At 37.7% G+C, this 27,488-nt stretch overlaps 1 protein-coding gene and 1 pseudogene across 2 annotated transcripts; one reads left to right on the top strand and one right to left on the bottom strand.

Annotated features, from left to right (window-relative positions):
* Positions 1-689: 689 nt before the first annotated feature.
* gny (ALG6 alpha-1,3-glucosyltransferase garnysstan) lies at positions 690-27,290 on the bottom strand. 2 transcript variants are annotated; one of them, XM_089466340.1, is made up of 5 exons: positions 27,036-27,290; positions 26,521-26,693; positions 1,412-1,609; positions 1,184-1,343; positions 690-1,122 (listed from the first exon to the last, which is right to left on the bottom strand). In XM_089466340.1, the coding sequence occupies exons 1-5, from the start codon at positions 27,183-27,185 to the stop codon at positions 721-723; spliced, it is 1,083 nt and encodes a 360-aa protein (XP_089322466.1). In that variant the 5' UTR covers positions 27,186-27,290; the 3' UTR covers positions 690-720. The 2 variants fall into 2 exon arrangements, with proteins under 2 accessions (XP_089322466.1, XP_089322465.1); XM_089466339.1 differs by having other exon boundaries at positions 26,521-27,290.
* LOC149270132 (large ribosomal subunit protein eL27 pseudogene) lies at positions 2,524-3,051 on the top strand (annotated as a pseudogene).
* Positions 27,291-27,488: the final 198 nt, after the last annotated feature.

Genomic DNA, 27,488 nt, shown 5'->3' with positions numbered 1-27,488 from the left:
ATCGGGAGTAGTTATCGATATATAGAGAAAAACTTGATATGCGTGTAATATGCACGGACCTAGGAAAAAAGTTTCAAGTCTCTAGCTCTTATATCTTCTGAAATCGACGCGTTCATACATACGGACGGACGGACGGACGGACAGACAGACAGACGGACAGGGCCTTATCGACTTAGCTCGTCGCCCTGATCAAGAATATATATAGTTTGTGGGGTCTGTCACGCCTCCTTCTGCCTGTTACATACTTTTAACAAAACCATTATACCCATTATACTCCAAGGGTTCAGGGGATCTCGTAGTCGAGCAGTCTCGACTAGAGTTTTCTTACTTGTTAATTATAAACTCGATACACGCGCTGTAAATACGGACATTTTAAAAAAAAGTTGAAGTCTCTAGCTCTTATATCTTCTGAAATCGACGCGTTCATACATACGGACATACGGACAGACGGACGGACAGACCATCGACTTAGCTCGTCGCCCTGATTAAGAATATATATACTTTATGGGGTCTGCCACGCCTCCTTCTGGCTGTTACATACATTTCAACAAAACCATTATACTCTGATTTCCAATTGAAAATGGGTTCAGGCTATAAAAAGACTCATTTAATATTAGCAGTTATTCAATAATTATTTAATTTCAATATGCTGGTAAAAGAGTAAATAAATAGTAAATAAAAACATAATGTTCGATTTATCAAGTTTTTTAATAATGAGATTTACGTTAACTGTTTGGTATACCCCCAAATTAGAAATATCAATATATGACCACAACTTATTATAGAAATTATTAATGGCCAAGTGTCTGGAAACCTATACGGTGGTTCTATTAATAAAAACGCTAGCAAAGTGGCAATCATTAACATTTCTGAGACTTGTTCGATTGACATTTTAAAATACCTTTTAGATATAGTAATATCATCAGTTTTGGTTACCCAATTTTTAAAAGTGAAACGGAAAATAATCATTAGAGCCACTGTTGGAACTAACAAGTTATCTTTTTTTAGGAGTGGAATCATACTGAAAACGGAAACTTTAAGAAACCATAGCATTTCCGTTGGCCACCAGTAAATTAGGCAAAAGGACGGCAGGACTACAAGCAAAATTGACTTTTCATGAACCTAAAAAAAAAATGTTAGTTTTGAATTAACTTGGTATATATAATATATTGTTTATACATACTTGAAATGAAAACAAGAAAAACGCAGCAGCTGTATTAAATAAAGTTAATATGAATGTGTATTTACTTCGCCAGAAAAAGAGATGCACATTAATAGGTAGAGCTGCTAATAATGTAGTTCCAAAACAAATTAATGCCATTTTGTGATTACTTATGTATTTTCTAAAAAAAATCAAAAATATGTAATATTACATATCTACAATTCACAAACATATAAGGGTATTATTTACCTTAATTTATAAACGATATTAATGCTGCACCAAACGTTGGCGACTTTGTCTTCAAATACCCCCCGTCCAAGAGGGAAGAGGCGGTGGAATACTTCTGCAGCTGAGTCAATTGAACTTAACCAAGGATACCATAAAACCACAAAAGTGAATAGCACAATGGTAGCTACTTTAGTAAGCTCTTTAACGGCCGAGTTTACACTAAAAAGAAATATATATAATTATATATAATAATAATATATCTCAATAGTTACAAACTGAAGAAAAAACACTAACACACATTCAAAACTTTACCACTTTTCAATTTGCCCCTTCAATAAAGTATACACTGCGCGTCATCAGGTTAGCGCCCCCCTTTACACTCAACCTCAAAGCTAAATAAAATCTAAACCATCAGAGCTCTATCTTTGAAATTTTTTTTCATTATACTCCATTTATTTCTTTTTAAAATACAAAAAGAATGGCTACTGTAACAATAGGGATTTTTAAATAATTTTTTTTTTTGAAAATGTACAAAAAACATGCAACAAAAATTTGGTCATCAGATTAGCGCCCCCTGAGCTAAATTCAATTTATTTAAGTTAATGACCAAAAATAACACCTGTATTTTAAGCTATTGTTATTTTTAAGCAATATTAGTAGTGCATAGTGCCGTTTTTTGTTTGAAAATACTTCAAAAATTCGATTAGGAATGGAATTATAAAGTTGTTCAATATTATTCAAGGATATGGTTGACCAATCGTGTTCAGTACCTTCGATTAACTCTGTCTTTGTACTATTATGCTTTCCGGACTCATATACTTTCCTGACCAACCATCCCCAGACGTTTCCAATGATATTAAGGTCGAGTGAGTATGGTGACCACTCCATGAGATCAATTTTTTGGCCCTGAATGCAGGACTTCACGGATCGGGTCTGAATTTGAGCATTATCATGCTGGAAAATCTAATGCCGGTTTTCATTCTATGCATTCATGCGCGATGTCAAAAATTGAAGCTTGCAAGTGCTGTAGTAAGATATTGATACCTACACCAATGCCACACACACACACAAACACACACACACGAACACAGAGGCAATTAGGGTGGAGTTGAAGGATAGCTCACTACCCAATGAGGCTATCAAAACCCAATGAGGCTATCGAACAGACCTCCGCCAAGATGAGGAAAATTATGAAACAGGGCAAGATCGTAATCGTCCTCAGTGGACGTTACGCCGGCCGCAAGGCTATCATTGTGAAGACTTCCGATGATGGCACGCCGGAGAAGCTCTTCGGTCATGCACTCGTTGCCGGCATCGACAGGTACCCTCGTAAGGTGACCAAGAAGATGGGCAAGAACAAGTTGAAGAAGAAGTCCAAGATCAAGCCTTTCCTGAAGAGCCTGAACTACAATCATCTGATGCCCACCCGCTACACAGCGCACGACATCAGCTTTGAGAAATTGTCGCCCAAGGACCTGAAGGATCCTGTCAAGCGCAAGACGCATCGTTTCCAGACTCGCGTCAAATTCGAGTCGGTGTACAAGGAGGGCAAGAACAAGTGGTTCTTCCAGAAGCTGCGATTCTAAGCGGGGCATCTGCCTATGTGGAGGTCTTGATTTATTTGTCGTGGTTTTTTAAGGTTAAATAAAACACAAATCGCTTCGGCCAGCTTTTGGTGGACAGCAAAGAGCTACGGTTGCTCTTCCAATTGGGAAAGGTAAAACTCTGCTCGAGCTGTCCAAAATTAGAATAGGATGGGTAGTATGCCGTATCTGAGCCGTGGAACAGCCTAAACGCTGTTTCAAGTGCCTCGATTACGGTCGTATGGCAGCAAGCTGTCGCAGCGACTGTGACCTAAAGGGCGCCTGTTTCAGATGTGGAGAGATGGGTCACAGTGCAAAAGCATGCACCAAGCCACCAAAATGTAGCCTCTGCATCCGGAAAGGTGAAAAGCAGACGGACCATTCAGGAGGCAGCTTCAAGTGCCCATCCTACCGTGAAGCTGCTCGTAAAATGAAATGTCAAGGTTCTTGAAGCTTAACTTAAATCATTGTATTGCTGCTCAAGATCTTCTAGAGCAGACCATTAGGGAAAAATGTATAGACGTAGCTTTTCTCAGTGAGCCCCACCACTATAACCAGCTGCCCTAGGACACGGTCAACAGACGTTAATGGCAAAGCTGCGTTGTGGGTATGCGGCAACTCAACAAATGCCAGAGGTCGTATCCTACTGGAGATCTTCGCGGCACTAGATGTTGCACTGCTCAACACTGGCCACGAGTACACCTTCACTTTTGATCCCGCGGTCTTTTCAGAGGCCATTCAGTCTCTGGGCACAATTGGTAATGCTGAGGCCCGAGCACGCCAAATGGTAGCCCAAATACAGAGTGCCTGCAATAGCAGCATGTTACGCCGCAAGCAGTTCACGCGACAACAAGAGCATACGTATTGGTGGAATGCACAAGTAGGTGACATTCGTCGCAAGTGCATCCAGGCGAGAAGAAGCTACCAACGGGCTCGCGGTAGGTCTCCATTTTTTGAGAAACAATTAGATTACCAGGCAGCTAGCAGACAGCTGAAGAGGGCCATTCGGGCAAGCAAAAGAGAATGCTTTTTAGAGTTGTGCGACTCAGCCGAATATGACCCTTGGGGCAGGGCATATAAGATAGAAGTTAAAAGACTATACGCAGGTAGACAGGTGCAGCGTACGGATCGTCTGGAGCTTAAATCGATTGTGGAAACGCTCTTTCCAGAAAGATTAAGCTCCATTCATGCCCCAGAGTCCGAGTCTGCAAATCAGGGCTCAACGAGCACTCAAATTGTTTTAGTCACAGAGGAAGAAATCATATTAGCTCTCGGGGGTCTTAAAACCAACACTGCTCCAGGGCCGGACGGGATCCCAAATCGCTAAAGCTAGCCCTCGCCTTGCACCCTAGTACGTTCGCTGAATTATTCAACGAATGTCTAATTCAAGAGACGTTCCCGGCAAAATGGAAAGCCCAGAACCTGGTGTTGCTACCCAAGGCTGGCAAACCACCAGATGAGCCATCTTCATACAGACCGATCTGTCTCTTAGACAAAAGGTGTTTGAGAAATTGGTGAGGTGAGTGCCGGAGGCCTGGCACCAAATCAATTTGGATTCCGGAAGGCCCGGTCAACAACCGATGCAATAAACAAAGTTGTTGGTCTGGCCACTTCCGCTATTCAAGGCACCAGATGGAGCCACGGGAAGAAGGAATACTGCATCATCGCGACCCTGGATGTAAGGAACGCCTTCAACACAGCTAGTTGGGATATGATACTGAATGCGCTGTCACAATATAATATCCCTAAATATCTAAGAGAGATAATAAAGAGCTACTTCAGAGGAAGAACACTGGTATACAACACGAGTGAGGGTCCCCAAACTCATACAGTGTCAGCTGGAGTACCCCAAGGCTCAGTGCTGGGGCCTCTCCTATGGAATATCATGTACGACGGCGTACTGCGCTTGGAACTACCAGCAGGTGCGCACACCATTGGCTTTGCTGATGATGTAGCTGTCGTAGCCATAGGAAAGGAGCTGAAAGATACAGAGGATATGTGCAGCGAAAGTATCAATCGCATACGAAGCAGGTTGACTGGAGCTGGGCTCGAGGTAGCGGTACACAAGACCGAAGTTGTACTAGTCAGCAGTCGCAAAAGAGTGGAAACTGCCAATATAAAGATCGGCAGCGTCACCATCGCGTCAAAGAGGGCGATAAAGTATCTTGGTGTCATGATAGACACAAGATTAACTTTCCGCGAGCACTTAGAGTATGTGCATAAAAAGGCAGCTGATTCTTGTAGAGCTCTCTCGAGAATTATGCTTAACACGCGGGGACCTAAACAGCAACGACGTCTCCTTCTAATGAGCGTCATTAGGTCCGTCATCCTTATATGCTGCGCCAATATGGGCAAGAGCGATGGCAACGCCGAGCTACAGCCGGGGCATTTGCGCGATCTACAGACTGAGCGCAATCAGAGGCAGCTGCGCTTTCAGGACTATCTCCGATGACGCGGCGCTCGTCATAGCTGGTATGTTACCACTGGAGTACTTGGTCGCCGAAGCCGTGGAGCGGAATTCGCACGCGCCTGCGCGACTCAACGCTATCAGGGCGAACAGCATCGCACGATGGCAAAGAAAGTGGAATAGCTCAGCTAAAGGGCAGTGGACGCACAAGCTCATCCCGGAGCTTGAACCATGGGTCAACCGCAAACACGGCGAGGTTAACTTCTATCTTTCGCAGATCCTCTCGGGCCATGGATGCTTTCGGAGCTATTTGAAGCGCTTTGGTCACGAGGAAACTGACGAGTGCACCTGGTGCGGGCGAAGGCATGTGGAAGACGCCAACCACATCCTTTTCGTATCTGGACGGTTCCTGAAGGAGAGGCGTCCTCTAGAAGTGGCACTGGGCCGCTCCATCAGAGCTGACAACATAGTCAACGCCATGCTGGAATCGGAGGAAGCTTCGGAACTAATAAGCACCTTCGCGGCCACAGTGATGATGGAGCTGCGCAGAGTCGAGCGAATAAGAAGACGAGCTGTACCAGGCACAGTGCTTGCGAAGCAATGCTTTACGGCCGTCCCGCAAGCATCGCGCGCTATCCGAGCCACCACCACCACCACTTGTAGTATAATAAGATCATAAATAAACGAATATTAAAAAAAAAAACACACACACACACACACACACGCACACACAGGCATAGATACACACACACATACACAAACATTTACACACACATACACAAACACATACAAGCATAAACACACATGGGCGCAGTGTGCACTTACTATAAGAACTTAATTGTTTCATAACTTTTATGTGGACATACGATCTTGATGAAACTTTCAGATTATGATTATAACATTGATATGCATCTATTTGCCAAAGGAAAAGTCTTTAGTATTTGAAATACGCTTTTTACAAAAGTGAGGGTGAGGGGGTGAATATAGGGGAGGGGGTAAATTTTAACAAAAACCGAAATTGTATAAATTGCATATAAGCATACATTAAAAATTTGGAGACTCTAGCAATAAAGGTATAGAAGATATAATTTTATAACTGGTTTTCGATAAGGTTTCTTATCGATAAAAAAGATCGGGATGAGTTATCGATTTTTAATGATAAACTCGATATCCGAGCTGTAATTACGGACATTTTAAAAATTGAAGTCTCTAGCTCTTATATCTTCTGAAATCGCCGCGTTCATACATACGGACAGACAGACGGACAGGGATATATCGACTCAGCTCATCACCCTGATCAAAAATATATATACTTTGTGGGGACTGCCACGCCTCCTTCTGCCTGTTACATACATTTCAACAAAGCCATTATACCCTGATTTCCCATTGAAAATGGGTTCAGGGTATAAAAATTTTCAATGACATGGGAAAAGTCATCGAAATCAAAGCAGTCAAAGATTCAGCATTTATATACGCAGCTCTCTAAGCTTGGTTGCAATCCGAAAAAGTAAGAATCAATATCACTACTAGCAACAAGTAAGAAGACTCTAGTCGAGACTGCTCGACTAGGAGATACCCTGAACCCTCTAATCTGATTTTCTAATCATTCTGCACTTCTTTTCGCCACACATACATACACACGCACGTATTAGAACGCGCTCTGCTAACTGCGCAGTAAGCAGCGACTGAGCTTGGGCTGCGCTGCAGTGTGGGCAACATTATAAGAATTTATTTGTTGAATATTTTAATTTCTAGATGTTCAATCAAACTATAATGAAACTTTCAGGGCGTAATCATACGGTGAAAATGTATGTACATTCCAAAGCACAACTCTCTAGTAATTGAAATACGCCTTTTACAAAGGTGAGGGTGGATATAGGGGTGGGGTATAAGTCTACATTTTAAAAGGCGTAGGAGATATAGTTAAATAACTGGCTTTAGATAAGGTTTTTGATCGATAATAAAATATCGGGATGAGTTATCGATATATAGAGAAAAACTCGATATGCGCGTGATATACACGGACCTAGGAAACAAAAGTCTCAAGTCTCTAGCTCTTATATCTTCTGAAATCGACGCGTTCATACATACGGACGGACGGACGGACGGACGGAAGACAGACGGACAGGGCCAAATCGACTCAGCCCGTCGCCCTGATCAAGAATACAACAGCGAACAACCAGTCGTGGCATTATCTGCATTAATAGAATCGTATAGAAACAGAGCTTTAGACGTATTTATAAGGGGATTAAACGGTGGCCTACCGAGGATGTCAACAGTTAGCAAACCTAAAAATTTACCGGAAGCTTATGCCATTTGTGTGAATTTACAGAATATTTCATTAAGAAGTAATGAAGTACATGGGACATATATGTCTCGTGGAATTAATGATTATCAACAAAACAAAAACTGGAAAAATTCTTCATAAATCATATTTAAGAAAATAGAAAAAACGAAGGAAAATGCACATTTAATTATATTGTAATAATCCTCTTTTAACTTCCTTGACTTCCTAGCACCCATAGCACATTTAATTATATTGCAATAATCTTCTTTTAGCTTCCTTAACTTCCTTAGCACCCATAACATCCACAGCATTTTACACGTGGTATATCCCTCCTAGTTTCGATCATTCATGGTAATAGGGATTTCCGAGATGCCAGACGGAATGAAATAAATGCGCTTACAATGTTGGATGTATTGTCATAACCACAAATGAATACTAAATGTATGGAACTATGAATGCTTTGAATTAACTTGAAGGTGGATATCGATGGCCCTCTTTATGCTAATTTATGGACTCTGGATAATAAATTTATATTGGATAATTATCATTATATTGGACAATTTATATTGGATGGATATCGTATTGGATAAATATCATTTATTGGGCAATTTATATTGGATAATTATCATTATATTAGACAATTTATATTGGATGAATATCGTTATAATGGACATATGCACCCTGATCTGCGGGACGCAGATATTTAGATGGGGAAGAGTTAAGACTTTCGACAATCTAAGGAGGCTGGAGAGTCCAGTCAGACATTTAGTTCAGTTTATATTCGGACCAGACACAGTTCAGACCTATTGTTCCAAATTATATCAAATATATTATTTCATCGAACACCAAGTTGTTATATATTCACAAGAACCCAACACAGCGTCCCCAATCACTAGTACTCTAGTGTGGGTGCGCTTAACTTATATACATTGTGGGGTCTGCCACGCCTCCTTCTGCCTCCTTTCAACAAAGCCATACCCTGATTTCACATTGAAAATGGGTTCAGGGTGTAAAAACAGAACCAATATTATTACTACAAACAAAACAAATAGTTTTAGAAAATACAAAATATAATAAGACGTTCAATATTATAACCACTACAACTTTTGTAATTACTATTATAAGTCTAGTACTATTTGTAATCATTAAATTTGAGAGAATATCAAAGAAAATTATTATTAATTAAGACATGAAACAGCCATGAAATCAAATAATTCAATACCAGAACAATCACTCCCCGAAAAGAAACACAATTGTACCCTACATTTTCCGCCTGATGACAGGCTAATCTCTTTAGGATGGGGAAGTAATATATCCATCAGCGCTCACCTACACTTAAACAAAAAACTAAAGCCACGATCCCCTTCATCGCTCAACATAAACTAATAGCGACTACTCATAAACAAATCGTCCCAGCGTCCCCTTAGAAACAATCATCCCATCGTCTATTCATTCACTATAAAATAAATATATATATATATATATTTTTTTATTTTATTTTTTTCCACGATGCGTTGGAGGGCGACTTGTTTATAGTGAATATACGTTCTCGGAGGAGCAGTGGCGTACAATTTTGCACCTACAAAACCGAATTTGTCAAGACTATCAATACGTGAAGTGAGCCGCAGAAACGTGACGCCATTCTTCGAAAATTTAACGCTGACGTGGCAAACGTTGACGCTGAAAATTGATGTGCGACTGTAGCTGAAATATGTGTGGTAGATGAATCGCAGATAAGTATACTCATCCGAGGTGAGAGCTTTCCAATTATATTTGATTCTGGTGTATTATTCCTTGGTTAAAGATAGCTTTGCACAAAAGGCTATATGAAACAAGTGACAGTATTCGGGTCGAGACTGCTCGACTGTGAGATGCCCTTGGCTCATTGGGCTGTTGTTCCGGTTATTCTGCGCATTTTTGTGTACGCATACGGTGGCGCATGCACCGGCTCTACTAGCTGCGCTCGGGCTGCGCTGCGTTGAGACCGGTGTTCTGAGAGTTTGTTTGTTGGATGGTTTCTCTTGTGGTGGGACTGTCTTTGTGGGACTTTCGGAGCGTGATCGCGGTGCTCAGATGTGTGTGTTCCGAGGTGCGGATCTTTAGATTTTCTGTCCCGAAATCCTTTATATCCGACAGAGCTCAAAATTGTGAAGAAAGTAGAAGTAATTGGATATTGGCGGGGCAGCAACGCGATATGAACAAAATGGACATAGTCAAACAATCAAACGCTGGGAACTCAAAACGATGTTTTAAAATATGAAATTAACCGGGTTGCTATATCGCATTATTCAGCGAAATGGCAAGACACGTGTGCCTGCGATATTGAATGCTTTCAGATAGTCTGTAATTTATCATGAGCATGAAGCAATAATGTATTTGGGTAGGCAGAAAACACTAGACAAGATTTTGAGCAATATTGGTTTCAACGTATGATGAAATATGTAAGGAAATGTGTATAACATAGTATAACATGCAAATTTTTTAAGCCTTCGTCCGGAAAATACAAATGGAATGTATCACATTCCCAAAAGTTGAAATACCTTGGCATACTACACACATAGATATTAGCGGCAAGTTCAGTGGTAAAAATGATGTAAAAGAATATGTCGGTAGATGCATTTACTAAGTTTGTCCATTTACATCACACGTTAAACATAGACACAAATAATTGCGTTGAAGCCGTAAAGTCGACTGTAGCACTTTTTGGAGCACCTTATCGTATTATTGCAGATCATGGCAGAAGCTTTGCAAGTAGTGGCTTTAAAGATTTTTGCTCAAGTAATCAAATAGATTTGCATTTGATAGCAACAAGCGTTAGTAGAGCTAATAGACAAGTGGAGCGCATGATGAATACTATGAAAGGTGTGTTGACAGCAGTAGAAACAAGTTCATGATTATGGCAAATTAAGAAATACAAAATTGGTGATTACGTTTTGATAAAAAGTGAAGAGCAACATCAGACAAAACTGGATCCCAAATTTAAGGGACCATTTTTAGTTACTGAATTGCTAAAAGGTGACCGTTACATGTTGAAATCATTAACAAACAAGAGAAAATAGAAGTATTCGCATAAGTTTTTGCGAGCATTACCAGATAAGCAAATCGAAACAGAAATATTTGACGACATTGACCACGGTGAAAAAGACGCTGGTTAAGAGGTTACCTATGCCACCTAGAAGGTGTGGAGGACATCATACACAGGGGCTAGGTTCAGTTGTCAATGGTCACGCTGGTGAAGGCTGACATTGTTCATGGCGGACAGTTAATCTAGTGAAATATCTTGGTATATGTGGTATATATCGTCGCAGAGTGGCGGCAAGAGCCTGTTTAACTGTGGTATGATAAAATGGAAAGCCAAATGATCGGGTTTGTGCAGAAGACTACGAGCTACTGAATTTTAGCGATATCCTGCCAAACTGACGTTCGATGGAGAGCCAAATGGGTGAGTGGTTGCGGAAAAGTACGTTGTTCTTTGAGAATGTAGATGAGATATCCCGTAACACTGCTATTTGATGGTGTAACATGGGCGTGAGATAAAAGTGAAATTCAAATGGTTGAGTTTATTTGCAGTAACCAACATTTGAAGACATTAGGAAATGTGTAATGACATAAAGTAATGATTATGTGGGCAATGAACAGAGAGATTTATTTTGATAATATTGATGAGAGCAAATGTAAATGTTTAAATGGTGCGAATATGTTATATTGGATGATGAAAGTATGTAATCGAGTTAACTTATTTTGATTAAAAATGAGATGAGTTTTAACTGCACGAGGACGTTTAATCGTCAGGAAGGCCGTGTTAGAGAATTATGTAATTAACATGAAAGTGAAATGTTGATGATATAGCAATGTATTGGTGCACTGTTGCGTCAGTCAATCTGACACAATGTTGCGATGCTTCTTTGCGATGTTGTAAAACTTCATAGTAACGAGACTGTGTCGCTATATAGACAATGCAAGATGCAAAGAGGAATAACGGTTAGACAATGAGTTATCCGTCTATGAGAGACGATGAGTTATCCGTCAGGTTTGACGATGAGTTATCCGTCTATGAGAGACGATGAGTTATCCGTTAGGTGCGACGATGAGTTATCAGTCTTTGAGAAACGATGAGTTATCCGTCAAGTGTGACGATGAGTTATCCGTCTTAGAGAGACGATGTGTTATCCGTCAGGTGTGTCGATGAGCTTGAAATAACAGCGAAAATTATATAAAGGTAAAGACCAATGGTTGGTATGAATAAGGAATGATAGAAAGAATTGTTGTATCCGGCAGGACACAGATTGTAGGATCGAGAATAACAGAAGAGTAATGTTAATGATAATATTGATAGATACCGAAATCTAAGAAAATGCGAATGTAAAATCGAACTGTAATAACTATTAATAGTAAAGAATACAAATAAAAAAAAAAATAAATAAAAATTAAATTAAATTAAAATAATAAAAATATCTTTAACTAAAATTAAAACAAGTAAGAAAGCTCTAGTCGAGACTGCTCGACTACGAGATCCCCTGAACCCTTAGAGTAATATTTATTTCAATAATTTTTTTTTTAACAAAAACCGAAATGGTATAAATTGCATATAAGCATACATTAAAAATTTGAAGACTCTAGCAATAAAGGTGTAGAAGTATAATTTTATAACTGGTTTTCGATAAGGTTGTTTATTGATAAAAAAGATCGGGATGAGTTATCGATTTTTAATGATAAACTCGATATCCGAGCTGTAATTACGGACATTTTAAAAATTGAAGTCTCTAGCTCTTATATCTTCTGAAATCGACGCGTTCATACATACGGACAGACGGACGGACAGACAGACGGACAGGGATATATCGACTCAGCTCATCACCCTGATCAAGAATATATATACTTTGTGGGGTCTGCCACGCCTCCTTCTGCCTGTTACATACATTTCAACAAAACCATTATACCCTGATTTCCCATTGAAAATGGGTTCAGGGTATAAAAATTTTCAATGACATGGGAAAAGTCATCGAAATCAAAGCAGTCAAAGATTCAGCATTTATATGCGCAGCTCTCTAAGCTTGGTTGCAATCCGAAAAAGTAAGAATCAATATCACTACTAGCAACAAGTAAGAAGACTCTAGTCGAGACTGCTCGACTAGGAGATACCCTGAACCCTCTAATCTGATTTTCTAATCATTCTGCACTTCTTTTCGCCACACATACATACACACGCACGTATTAGAACGCGCTCTGCTAACTGCGCAGTAAGCAGCGACTAAGCTTGGGCTGCGCTGCAGTGTGGGCAACATTATAAGAATTTATTTGTTGAATATTTTAATTTCTAGATTTACAATCAAACTATAATGGAACTTTCAGGGCGTAATCATATGGTGAAAATGTATGTACATTCCAGGGCACAACTCACTAGTACTTGAAATACGCATTTTACAAAGGTGAGGGTGGATATAAAGGTGGGGGTATAAGTCTACATTTTAAAAGGTGTAGGAGATCTAGTTAAATAACTGGCTTTCGATAAGGTTTTTGATCGATAATAAAATATCGGGAGAAGTTATAGATATATAGAGAAAAACTCGATATGCGCGTGATATACACGGACCTAGGAAACAACAGTCTCAAGTCTCTAGCTCTTATATCTTCTGAAATCGACGCGTTCATACATACGGACGGACGGACGGACGGAAGACAGACGGACAGCCCAAATCGACTCAGCTCGTCGCCCTGATTTAGAATATATATACTTTGTGGGGTCTGCCACGCCTCCTTCTGCCTGGTACATACATTTCAACAAAACCATTATACCCTGATTTCCCATTGAAAATGGGTTCAGGGTATAATTCGTCGCGAACGAAGAATTATGCAGGTATTTCCGTGGAAAAACTTACAGCCTTATAAAATGCACTTCTATGAGCAATTTACAACTAAATTAACAAAAAACAAGTAAGAAAGCTCTGGTCGAGATATTTCAATAATTTTTCGCGTCTTTCAACTTACATAAGAAACACGACATTAACTGCGAACTGCGACACACATACACTCACACACAAACGCACACACAGGCACACATACACTCACACACAAACGCACACACAGGCACACAGACACACACACGCATACACACACAAACGTATACACACACACACATACACACACACATACACACACACATACACAAACACATATACACACAAGCACCCACGCATAAACACGCATGGGCTGCAGTGTGCGCTTACTATGAGAACTTAATTGTTAATAACTTTTTTTATGGACGTACGATTCATGAAACTTTCGATTACGCTTACGATTTCATGTAATTGCCAAAGCACAAGTCTCTAGTATTTGAAATACGCTTTTTACAAAAGTGAGGGTGAGGGGGTGAATTTAGAGGGGGGGAGTAAATTTTAACAAAAACCGAAATTGTATAAATTGCATGTAAGCATACATTAAAAATTTGGAGACTCTAGCAATAAAGGTGTAGAAGATATAATTTTATAACTGGTTTTCGATAAGGTTTTTTTATCGATAAAAAAAGATCGGGATGAGTTATCGATTTTTAATGATAAACTTGATATGCGCGCTGTAATTACGGACATTTTAAAAAAAATTTGAAGTCTCTAGCTCTTATATCTTCTGAAATCGACGCGTTCATACATACGGACAGACGGACGGACAGACAGACGGACAGTGCCAAATCAACTCAGCTCGTCACCCTGATCAAGAATATATATACTTTGTGGGGTCTGCCACGCCTGCTTCTCCCTGTTACATACATTTCAACAAAACCATTATACCCTGATTTCCCATTGAAAATGGGTTTAGGGTATAATAAAATATAAAAAAGCTAAAATAACAAAAAAAAAAATTGCAATTTACAAACAAGTGTTTTCCGCGGGATTTGAACTCGCTCCCAAACCGAATAGCATGTTCATGTCAAAATATCTAAAATAAAGATCGCCGGCGCTTCAGCCTACAGCACCACCGCGTCGTTTCGATCAATAGCAGTTAAAACAAAATCACATTATTGTTATGACGCCACAAAAAGAAAGAAAAGCCGTGTAGCGGCTGGAAATTCGAAAATCAATCGCAACGATTGTTAGAATATGCTAGAGCACGCATTTATGTGTACTTACATACCCACATACAAATGAGCGCGTGTATAAGGCTGGAATGCTTGATGCTATGCGTGCAGACTTACATATATACATATGTATGTAATTGCGTATACATATGTATGTATTTGAGGGCTATTTTAGAAGAAACAAATTTAAACTTATAAAATTATTCGACTAAGAAAAGAAGAGTATTAAGTGTTAAGTATTTTATGCACACATAAATACACGTGCACTTATAAGCACGCGCTGTACTAACTGCGCAGTAAGCAGCGGCTGCGCTTGGGCAGCGCTGCAGTGTGGGCTATATTATGAGAATTTATTTGTTGAATAATTTCTTTTGTAGACGTACGATCTTAATGAAACTAGAACGTAATCATAATGTTCAAATGTGTGTACATTCCAAAGCACAAGTCTCTAGTACTTGAAATGCGTTTTTTACAAATTCGGGCGAAGGGGGCGTGGTATCCAAAATCTGTAAATTGCAAAATCTTTGTTTCCATTAACTTTATATACAACGCAAATTTGAAGTCTCCAGGTCTAAAAGTGTTCAAATTAGGCTGAAAAAACAATGTCGATTTTTCGATTATTTTCGATAAAAAAAAGTTATCGGATGAGTTATCGAAAAAATATGATAAACTTGTACTTCCTATGGTATACACGAGTATGCATGCCAAATTTCAGCTCTCTAGCTCTTATATCTTCTTAGATCCTTTTGCTCATACGGACGGACGGACGGAAGGACGGAAGGACGGACGGACAGGGCTATATCGACTCAGCTCGTCATCCTGATCAAGAATATATATACTTTATAGGGTCTGCGATGATTCCTTCTGCCTGTTACATACTTTTCACAAAACCGTTATACCCTGATTTCCCATTTTCAATGGGTTCAGGGTATAAAAAAAAAAAAAAAAGTAAGAAAGCTCCAGTCGAGACTGCTCGACTAGGAGATACCCTGAACCCTCCAAGCAGGCACACAGACACACACACGCATACACACACAAACGTATACACACACACACATACACACACACATACACACACACATACACAAACACATATACACACAAGCACCCACGCATAAACACGCATGGGCTGCAGTGTGCGCTTACTATGAGAACTTAATTGTTAATAACTTTTTTTATGGACGTACGATTCATGAAACTTTCGATTACGCTTACGATTTCATGTAATTGCCAAAGCACAAGTCTCTAGTATTTGAAATACGCTTTTTACAAAAGTGAGGGTGAGGGGGTGAATTTAGAGGGGGGGAGTAAATTTTAACAAAAACCGAAATTGTATAAATTGCATGTAAGCATACATTAAAAATTTGGAGACTCTAGCAATAAAGGTGTAGAAGATATAATTTTATAACTGGTTTTCGATAAGGTTTTTTTTATCGATAAAAAAAGATTGGGATGAGTTATCGATTTTTAATGATAAACTTGATATGCGCGCTGTAATTACGGACATTTTAAAAAAAATTTGAAGTCTCTAGCTCTTATATCTTCTGAAATCGACGCGTTCATACATACGGACAGACGGACGGACAGACAGACGGACAGTGCCAAATCAACTCAGCTCGTCACCCTGATCAAGAATATATATACTTTGTGGGGTCTGCCACGCCTGCTTCTCCCTGTTACATACATTTCAACAAAACCATTATACCCTGATTTTCCATTGAAAATGGGTTTAGGGTATAATAAAATATAAAAAAGCTAAAATAACAAAAAAAAAAATTGCAATTTACAAACAAGTGTTTTCCGCGGGATTTGAACTCGCTCCCAAACCGAATAGCATGTTCATGTCAAAATATCTAAAATAAAGATCGCCGGCGCTTCAGCCTACAGCACCACCGCGTCGTTTCGATCAATAGCAGTTAAAACAAAATCACATTATTGTTATGACGCCACAAAAAGAAAGAAAAGCCGTGTAGCGGCTGGAAATTCGAAAATCAATCGCAACGATTGTTAGAATATGCTAGAGCACGCATTTATGTGTACTTACATACCCACATACAAATGAGCGCGTGTATAAGGCTGGAATGCTTGATGCTATGCGTGCAGACTTACATATATACATATGTATGTAATTGCGTATACATATGTATGTATTTGAGGGCTATTTTAGAAGAAACAAATTTAAACTTATAAAATTATTCGACTAAGAAAAGAAGAGTATTAAGTGTTAAGTATTTTATGCACACATAAATACACGTGCACTTATAAGCACGCGCTGTACTAACTGCGCAGTAAGCAGCGGCTACGCTTGGGCAGCGCTGCAGTGTGGGCTATATTATGAGAATTTATTTGTTGAATAATTTCTTTTGTAGACGTACGATCTTAATGAAACTAGAACGTAATCATAATGTTCAAATGTGTGTACATTCCAAAGCACAAGTCTCTAGTACTTGAAATGCGTTTTTTACAAATTCGGGCGAAGGGGGCGTGGTATCCAAAATCTGTAAATTGCAAAATCTTTGTTTCCATTAACTTTATATACAACGCAAATTTGAAGTCTCCAGGTCTAAAAGTGTTCAAATTAGGCTGAAAAAACAATGTCGATTTTTCGATTATTTTCGATAAAAAAGTTATCGGATGAGTTATCGAAAAAATATGATAAACTTGTACTTCCTATGGTATACACGAGTATGCATGCCAAATTTCAGCTCTCTAGCTCTTATATCTTCTTAGATCCTTTTGCTCATACGGACGGACGGACGGAAGGACGGAAGGACGGACGGACAGGGCTATATCGACTCAGCTCGTCATCCTGATCAAGAATATATATACTTTATAGGGTCTGCGATGATTCCTTCTGCCTGTTACATACTTTTCACAAAACCGTTATACCCTGATTTCCCATTTTCAATGGGTTCAGGGTATAAAAAAAAAAAAAAAAAGTAAGAAAGCTCCAGTCGAGACTGCTCGACTAGGAGATACCCTGAACCCTCCAAGCTGATATTCTAATCATTCTGCACTTCTTTTATGCACACATACATACATATGCATCCACACGCACTGCTCTGCTACCACCTTCACCTTGTCCCATATCTGTTTCTCCTATTGAGGCTTCTATTGAAACTCAAGCCCCTGTCCCAAATTTGGATGTTACTTCTATTGTTGCTCAAACAAAGAGTGACAATAAGTCAGCCTCTCAGAGCATTACCTTATCTGTTGTCTCTCCTAGAAAGCAAGTTTTCTTATCTAGGCTTTCATCTGACACTACCATTGAGGCAGTATCGGCTTTTATCTCAAATAAGATTCCGGCTAATGTTTTTATATCGAAGTTTAGTTTTGCGACACCGCGTGAAATTGCTTCGTTCAAAATCAATGTGCCTGTAGAATACTTTAAAACCCTTTGTGATCCTAATTTCTGGCCACCTCATGTAGTTGTTCATGAATTTAAACCCAAAAATCGTAACAGATCGATGCCCATTTCAGTAAATTTACCTTCGGTGCAATCTTCATCAAACGTTGTACCAAAAAACTAAATTACTTACAAACCTCTTCTCAGCTGTCCCTGATTTATCAAAATGTACGTGGCTTAAACTCAAAACTTAAAAGTCTTTTCTTGCATAGTTTCAGTGTACAATATGATATTATCGCTTTCACTGAAACATGGCTAAGTAGTAATTCATAATAGTGAAATTCTTTCAAGTAATTTCACTATTTATAGACTCGACCGTTCGTCGCGCAGAGGTGGTGGGGTGTTAATTGCGGTTAAGTCCATTATCCACTCTGAATTGTTTACCTTTTCGTCCCTTCATGATGTGGAGATTATAGCGGTTAAATTAACTTTCCCATCGTGCTCATTATACATCACATGTTCTTATATCCCTCCCTCTTCTGATGTACAAGTTTATGCTCACCACATAAATTGTATTAAACAAGTTAATGAACATGTAAATGATAGAGATTGTCTTCTTGTGTTGGGTGATTTTAATATTCCGAACACTTCTTGGTCTTCAACTTGTAATGCAAATTACTTTATTCCGACAATTGATCACTATCTTTTTGATGAATTGTTTAACCTGTCTATGTTTCAGATGAACTCTATTTCAAACCATCTTAATCGCACTCTTGATCTTGTGTTTGTTAATCATGATTCGCTCATTAATGTCGCGATATCAACTCCTTTCTCCTTACCTGAGGATATATATCACCCCACTTTAGAGGTTTTATTAACTATCGATAATCCTCCCTCTACTACACCAATGCCTTCTAAACTTAGTCGTTGTTATCGTAAATGCAATTTCGTTTTGCTTAACGAACTAATTAATTCAACAGACTGGTCTATTTTATATGAATCGGTTGATATTAATTTAGCAGCATCGTTTTTTTATTCTACCTTAAACTCTATTCTGGATGTTTGTGTCCCTCTCCGCCGTATTTCGCCAGTTTCAAATAAGCCACCTTGGTTCACCAAAACTCTTTCGAACTTGAGAAACATTAAAACTAAATGTTTTAAAAATTACAAAAAGTCTGGTTCAAGTATTGACTGGTCCAAATATTCCATTGCCAAGTCAAACTTCAATCTTTTAAATTCTATGCTGTTATGAGAATTATCTTACACGTTGCAAACGTCAGTTTACTCGAGATCCCAAACAATTTTTCTCATTTGTAAACTCGAAGCGTAAATCCTCTGGTTTGCCGTCCTCATTTGTCCTTGGAGGTGAAAAAACATGCAATGATCAGGATTCCTCTGATCTATTTGCTGATTTTTTTCAATCCACTTATTCTTCTGCTGATCTCTACAGCAACTCATATCCTTATTCTCTTCCTGAATATGGATCTATAAACACTCCCAAAGTTACTGCATCCTCTCTGGCTGCAGCCATTAGGACATTGAAATCATCTTTCTCTCCTGGTGCTGATAATATTCCTAGTTGTGTGATTAAAGAGTGCAGTGTTTCTCTTCAGTCACAATTACTAAAATTGTTTAACTTGTCCTTGGATAATTCTGTGTTCCCTTCAATTTGGAAAGAATCTTTTATCATTCCCTTATATAAAAAAGGTGGAAGATCTGATATTTCCAATTATAGAGGCATCGCGAAATTATCTGCTATTCCGAAGTTATTTGAGAAAATCATAACATCGGCCTTGCAGCATTTTTGCAAATCGATTATTCAACCATCTCAACATGGTTTTGTTCAAAATCGATCTACGTCCTCTAATTTACTTGAGTTCACTTCGCTTTTCCAAAAAAATGCAAACCGATGTTATTTATACGGACTTCAGTAAAGCATTTGACTCAGTACATCATCACATACTAATTCTTAAGCTTGAACGCTTAGGATTTTCACCCAGTCTTGTCTCTTGGATTTCATCCTATTTAACGGGTAGAACCCAAAGAGTCTTGCTGAGAACAGCTATGTCTAAACTTATCTTTGTTTCGTCTGGTGTACCTCAGGGTAGCCATTTGGGCCCATTGCTCTTTTCCCTTTCTATAAACGACCTTCCTAGTTGTATCTCGTACTCCACTATATTTATGTATGCTGATGATGTAAAACTTTGCCTTCCATACTCCAGGGCAAATGGACATCTTCACCTTCAAGATGACCTAAATGCATTTCAACTTTGGTGTGTGGCAAACCAGCTTGACCTAAATTGCTCAAAGTGTATGACAATGACCTTCAGTCGTACCGTTCCTCTAATTGTTGATTATAAAATTAGCAATATTTCCTTACGACGCATCTTTACAGTCAAAGATCTTGGTGTGTTCTTTGACTGTAAACTTAACTTTAATCTTCATATTTCTACCATCATTAATGAAGCCAAAAGTGTGCTTGGCTTTATTAAACGTTGGTCTAAGGAATTTAAAGATCCTTTTATTACCAAGCGCTTATTTACTTCGCTTGTGCGTCCTATTCTAGAGTATTGCTCTGTCGTATGGTCTCCGCAACATAAACTGTATCAGGATCGTATCGAATCGGTCCAAAAACAGTTTCTTCTCTTTGCCTTAAGAGACCTTAGATGGGACAGTAATTTACGATTACCGTCTTATCATAGTAGGCTCCAGCTAATTGATCTTCCATCGCTAACCAATCGCAGAACAATTTTAGGAATTGTTTTTCTGCATAAATTGATTAGTGGTGATATTGATTCGTCCTCTTTGTTGGGTCGTCTAAATTTTTCGGTTCCGTCCCGAGCAACTAGACACTATCGTCCGCTTCATTTACCTGTGTGCACTAGGGATTATTCTTTGCACAGTGCGTTTCATGTTCTTTGTGTTAATTTTAATAAATATTATCACGTTTTTTCTTTGAGCTCTCTCCTCCTAAAATAAAAAGTTTACTATCAGCTTATCTTAGGTAAATCACTCACAATGCCCAGGCATAAGCATTGGCATACGTTTTTGCTGCTAATGATGTGTTAGTGATTTCTCAATGCTATTCTTATACTCTATTTTTGGCTCTTCCCCTTCTCTTTTCTTTTTATTATTTCTTATTCTTTTTATTAACTTTTCTTGCAACTTCTTTTATTACCGTCCTTTTTCTTTTTCTATACTTTGTCTCTTCTTATTTTCTTTTTTTTTCTTTTTTTTTTATTATTGTTTTTTTTTTTTAACTTTTATTTATTTATTTTTTTTATATTATTATTATTATTTTTTTATTTTTATTATTATTTTAAGAATTATTTTAATTATGCTAGATATTGTTAATAACCAACATTTTAATATTTTATTTTTTTAAGTTTCTTACTAACACTTTCTTTTCATAGCTTCAATAGTATCACTGACCATATTTGGCTGTGAGACGTGGGCATAGCCGGCCGGACTGGCAAATAAAATACCCCCATCGGGTTGGTGTTACTATTTGAAATTATATCGTGTACTTTGTATAGGCTTTTTTAAATTAAAATTGACTCTCGTTTTTGTCAATAGCATTAAGAAATAAATAAATAAATAAGCCTGCGCTCTGCTAACTGCGCAGTAAGCAGCGACTGCGCTGCAGTGTGGGAAATATTAAGAGAATTTATTTGTCAAATAATTTCTTTTGTAGACATACGATCTTCATGAAACTTCAGAGTGTAATTATATGGTGAATATGTGTGTACATTCCAAAGCACAAATCTCTAGTACTTGAAATGCGATTTTTACAAATTGGGGGAGAAGGGGCGTGGTTTCCAAAATCTGTAAATCACAAAATCTTTGTATCGGTTAACTTTATACACAACGCAAATTTGAAGACTAAAATGTCATAAAATGTTCAAATTAGGCTAAAAAAACAAAATCAATTTTTCGATTATTCTCGATAAAAAAAGTTATCGGACGATTTATAGAAAAAATAAAGCAAGCTCGTACTGCGTATGGTACACACGAGTATCCATGCCAAATTTCTAGCTCTTATAACTTCTGAGATCGACGCACTCATACGGACGGACAGACGGACAGGGCTATATCGACTCAGCTCGTCATGCTGATCAATAATATATATATACTTTGTGGGGTCTGCCACGCCTCCTTCTGCCCGTTACATACTTTTTCACAAAACCATTATACCCTGATTTCCCATTTTCAATGGGTTCGGAGAGCTTCGAACCTTCTACTCTAACATTGCTTGCGTCGCCTTGATCACCCGCACCACTGCTTTGCTTGACCAGCCAGTTGCTAAAATAGAATAGCTTATTAAGAAAGACAAAATGGCTAGAAGGTCCAGAAATCAATAGTAATTCTAAGAATGTGAGAAAAGGCGCGCTTCTGTCTGTACGCATAGAATAGACGATGATCGTGTGCCCATGTATAGGAAAATCGCGCAGATCTGCTGTTAGCTTGAAGCCGGTATCCAATATATGGATATAAATATATATATATCTATATATATAAAAGAGAGTTGTGTAAAAGTGTCCAAGCACTTATAACTCGAGATCTGCTGGACCAATTTTCATGGTTTTTGATTTGTTGGATTTGTCTCCGCTACGAGTAGGTCAGTAGATCTTTAAAATACTGAAAAAATTTGACGAATACTTGGAAAACGCGGTTTTTTCCATTTATACTCAGTAGCCTTGACAACAGTGACAGTTTCGGTCCTGTATAGAAGTAAATAAACAAATGTAGTCAGTCAGTCTACGGCACAGCCTCGAGCAGACCTGACTATTCAAAGAAAAAAAAAAAAAAAAAGTATTAAAAAAAAAAATCAACAAAAAAAATTTTTTTTTCCAAATCAAAAAGAAAACAAGTAAGAAAGCTTCTAGTCGAGACTACTCGACTACGAGATCCCCTGAACCCTTGGAGTAATAGCTATTTCAATAATTTTTCGCGTCTTTCAGCTTACACAAGAAACACGCCAAAAAGACACACACACACACACACATACACAAACAATTACATACATATACACACACAAGCATAAACACGCATGGGCGGCAGTGAGCGCTTACTATGAGAACTTAATTGCTTAATAACTTTTTTTGTGGACATACGATCTTCATGAAACTTTCAGATTATGATTAAAGTATGGATATGCATGTCATTGCCAAAGCAGAAGTCTCTAGTATTTGAAATACGCCTTTTACAAATATGTAGGTGAGGGGGTGAATATAGGGGTGGGAGTAAATTTTAACAAAAACCGAAATTGTATAAATTGCATATAAGCATAGATTAAAAATTTGGAGACTATCAATAAAGGTGTAGAAGATATAATTTTATAACTGGTTTTCGATAAGGTTTTTTATCGATAAAAAAAGATCGGGATGAGTTATCGATTTTTAATGATAAACTTGATATACGCGCTGTAATTACGGACATTTAAAAAAAAAATTGAAGTCTCTAGCTCTTATATCTTCTGAAATCGACGCGTTCATACATACGGACAGACGGACAGACAGACGGACAGGGCCAAATCAACTCAGCTCGTCGCCCTGATCAAGAATATATATACTTTGTGGGGTCTGCCACGCCTCCTTCTGCCTGTTACATACATTTCAACAAAACCATTATACCCTGATTTCCCATTGAAAATGGGTTCAGGGTATAAATATATAATATATAGTATAATCAAAAATCTGCAAAAATTCAAAAAAATCAAAAGATTAAAACCTGACTGTTCAAAAAATAAATAAAAAATTCAAAATTCGTAATTAAAAAAAAAAGTTAATTATTAAAAAGTGTATTTTTGGCTTTTTATATTTTTGGACTTTTAAACTTTATAAATATTTCAAATCAAAAATCTGTAAAAATTAAAAAAAAAAAAAACAAAAATTAAAAAAAAAAAAACAAAAATCAAAAGATTAAAACCTGACTAATCAAAAATAAATAAAACATTCAAAATTCGAAATTCAAAAAAAAGTTAATTATTAAAAAGTGTATTTTTGGCTTTTTATATTTTTGGACTTTTACAAAAGCTAAATATCTCGAAAGTTCAGGTATTTGTTTGTCTCAAACATAAATTTGTGTAAATCTATATATATATATAAGAGAGTTGTGTAAAAGTGTACAGAGACTTATAACTTGATATGTGCTGGACCAATTTTCATGGTTTTTCATTTGATGGATTTGCCTCCGCTACGAGTAGGTCAGTAGATCTTTAAAATACTGAACAAATTTGACGAATACTTGAAAAACGCGGTTTTTCCCTAAAGATTCAAATTTCCATTGATACTCAGTAGGCTTGATAACAGTGACAGTTTTCGGTCCTGCTCTCATATTATACAATAATATTTGTTTGTCTCAAACAAATATTTTGTGTAAATTATTTATATGTATATTTCTCGATTGTTTTATATGGTTTTGGGCAGTATTACTATTAATAAAAATGCCGCGTCCTAGAAGATCTAATCTTTCCCGGCGGACCCATAATGCAATTGGGAAACGGAATATCGCGAGTCAATTATCTAACAAAGAGCGAGAAATCGCCCGAGAAGAGCGCCGCGTTAGTACCAGCAAAGAAGGGCCTTAATTCGTGCCTCTCAAAGAGAGGCAGCCCGTGAAACGGCAATAAGAAATGGTTCAAGGATTGATTTGAATCGAGCAGCGTTTTGATATGATTGCACCATTGATTACAGCTTGAATCGTTTAGTTTGCATTGGTCCAATGGACGTTGTTTGCCAGCATTGTTGCGCATTGAAGTTTGCTGGTGAAACGCCCGGTTGCGTTCCCTGCTTTATGGCGAAACACTAGAATCACGACATTTTCTAGCGAACACTCAAAAATACAATGCCTGTTTCCAAATGACATTTGGGGTGGAAATTATTGGAGACGAATATAATCCGACATTTAAGGTAATTTACGTTAAAATTTTTATTTTCTATGATTGTAAAAAAAAAAAAAAAATTGGAATGATGTAGTTTGTTAGATTTCTGTAAAAAGTGTTTGTAAATCTAACTATAACTATGGCTTTGAATTTAAAGATTCAAGGCCAGATTTGCCATCGCACTGGATCATTGCAACCTATTGAAGATGCACAGCACTAATTCTTGCAAATATACTTCATGGACAATATAGAAGAACAACTTGACCGGCGTCAAGAAATCAACACAGCTATGAAAAGAGCAATTCTCCAAGATTTGCAGCAAATGCTTCACGAGCATCATGCATTGGTCAAGCTGTTCAAGACTGCTTTAGAGTGCATGCCAAGAGATGACTATAAGCAGTAATCAGAGCAGATAAAAGACCAGCTGGAACACATGAACGCACATTTAATGCTCCAACAATCGATGAAGTGGCAATCCTGATTGTTGGTGAAAGCTTGGAAGCATGCGATATTGTGCTTACACGACGCAGTACTGGGCAATTACAAAGAATATCTGAAACGCACCGTTCATATGACGCTTTACAATACCCGCTGATGTTTTGGCAAGGAGACGATGGGTATCACTTTTATATCAAAATGATTAATCCATTGAATGGTAAAATCAATCATTGTTTTTATTTTAACTTTATATACATTTCATTCTGTTTGCTTTTGGTACACAAAAAAAGTTATCACTCTTAATTTAGTAGAGAGTAGCTGTAAAAGTCGTAAACCTATTAGGGGTTCTAAAATACAATTTTTACGATCAACAAATCACAGGGCCAATCTTTGACTATTTGTGGCCTCAATCTAGAAAATGCGTGTTTTTCTCATGGTCAATTTGACCAAAAAACGAAGAATGTCGTTTACCACAAGGTGCTTGAATGAAAATCCGATTAATAAATTAATCAGAGTGTATCCCAACCTGAACAACATAGCTTTCAACAATTTTTTACCTAGAAATAATATAGAGGGCAATGTAACGTTTGCGGGCCAGCTAATATAAATATATATTATTAAAGGTCAAAAAAGTATAAATTATATATGTGTGTAATTTGAATGCAATAATGCAATTCTCATAGCAATAGCTATCGATGATTTTCCAATTTTAATGGGATCATGCCCTGTTTTTTGTTGCGCACTAGACTTGAAAATTGCACTATATACTCTGGTTGACAGCGTTTGGGCTGTGAATGAGGCTTCTGCAATCGGTATCGCCCGACTGCAACGTTCTTACTTGTTTTTGTTTGTAATTATTTTGTTTGTTTTTGTTGCTTTTCTTATTATTTTTGTTATTTATTTTCTTAAGAAACTAAACTAATGTAAAAAAAATTCTGAGAAAAAGTGCCTTTCCTAATTAAATATGATGTTAAAGTTGAATTTGTACGACTTTTTTTGTTTTGCAAACAATTAATGGACATACTGTATGTCGTCTGGTTAGTCAATAATACCCTAATTCCACATTTTCAATGGATGCAGGGTATAAAATGATTTCTTAATTCTAATAATATACCTTTTTTCAAATAGAGATGTGCTCAGGAGGTAAGCAAAGAACGGCAAGGCATGGTATAATTCCATTTGTTTATAATTCAAAGCCAACGTAAAGGTAAAAGCTGCAAAGTAATTTTGATCACACAGCAAAGCAGCGACAGCTACAGATGCGAGTCCAAGGGATATGTTATTGTACTGAAAGTGTCCATTGTCGATTAATATTTGGCCTGGATATATTGCGAAGAGTAGTTGCATTTGTTGACTCAAGTTTTTTTTAAAAGTGCGATCCATAAAAATAGACAAAACCAATATAGCAGGAATAAAAATGAAAGCGTCCGCTGCTAAAACTGTAAAGCGCATATAGCTCTTGTGCTCCTTTGATTCAAGACCTCTGCTCTTGTATAATTCAACATAGCTGTGATTAAGTTTCTCTGCTACATGGCCAAGTAAATAACTGTGATATGCTGTAAGGGGTGGATAATCTAATCCCCAATACAGTAGGTCATTGCGCGTACTATTAGTATACCACAATTTTACTTCTAAATTAAATGTAACTTCCTGCCAGTGTCGCTGAGCTTCATAATCACCAAACATCGGCGGCTTGTTAAATCCTGAGTAGGAGCTCATTGATACGATAGACCTTAATGATATCGCAACAAAAACTGTTGCTATTAGTTCCGAGGACATATTAACCAAAAAAAAAAATATTGCAACGTAAATAAACTATCCCGAACTATGATTATGCGTACTAGAGCAATAGTGCTGGGCGCAACATCGATACATCGATGTTTTAAATAAACTGATATCGATATTTTTGTTGGATGTTTTGTAAAAATGTTACCTCCACCACTAACCAGAGAACACATAGACTCAGTGCTGCCATTTTAGCCATTAAGTTGCTAGATCTAGCATTTTTGAATATGAGTTTGCAATTTTTTTTTTTAAATTGCTATTAGCCACAAATATAGCTTTTTTTTTTTTTAAATTATG

Source organism: Drosophila arizonae, chromosome 3 (assembly GCF_054131065.1).
Source record: "Drosophila arizonae isolate 15081-1271.41 chromosome 3, UAZ_ARI_1.0, whole genome shotgun sequence".
Taxonomy (NCBI): Eukaryota; Metazoa; Arthropoda; class Insecta; order Diptera; family Drosophilidae; genus Drosophila; species Drosophila arizonae.
This window is presented reverse-complemented; position numbering and strand designations above follow the sequence as displayed.

Bases quoted from the DNA above. Each gene is read 5' to 3' on its own strand.
- gny (XM_089466339.1), bottom strand. From the start codon at position 27,185: ATGTCCTCGGAACTAATAGCAACAGTTTTTGTTGCGATATCATTAAGG. The intron at 1,610-26,520 runs GTATATTATTAG...ATTTCTTTTTAG, and splicing joins ACATCTCTATTTGAAAAAAG to TGTAAACTCGGCCGTTAAAG. The intron at 1,123-1,183 runs GTATGTATAAAC...TTTTTTTTTTAG, and splicing joins TTTTCTTGTTTTCATTTCAA to GTTCATGAAAAGTCAATTTT.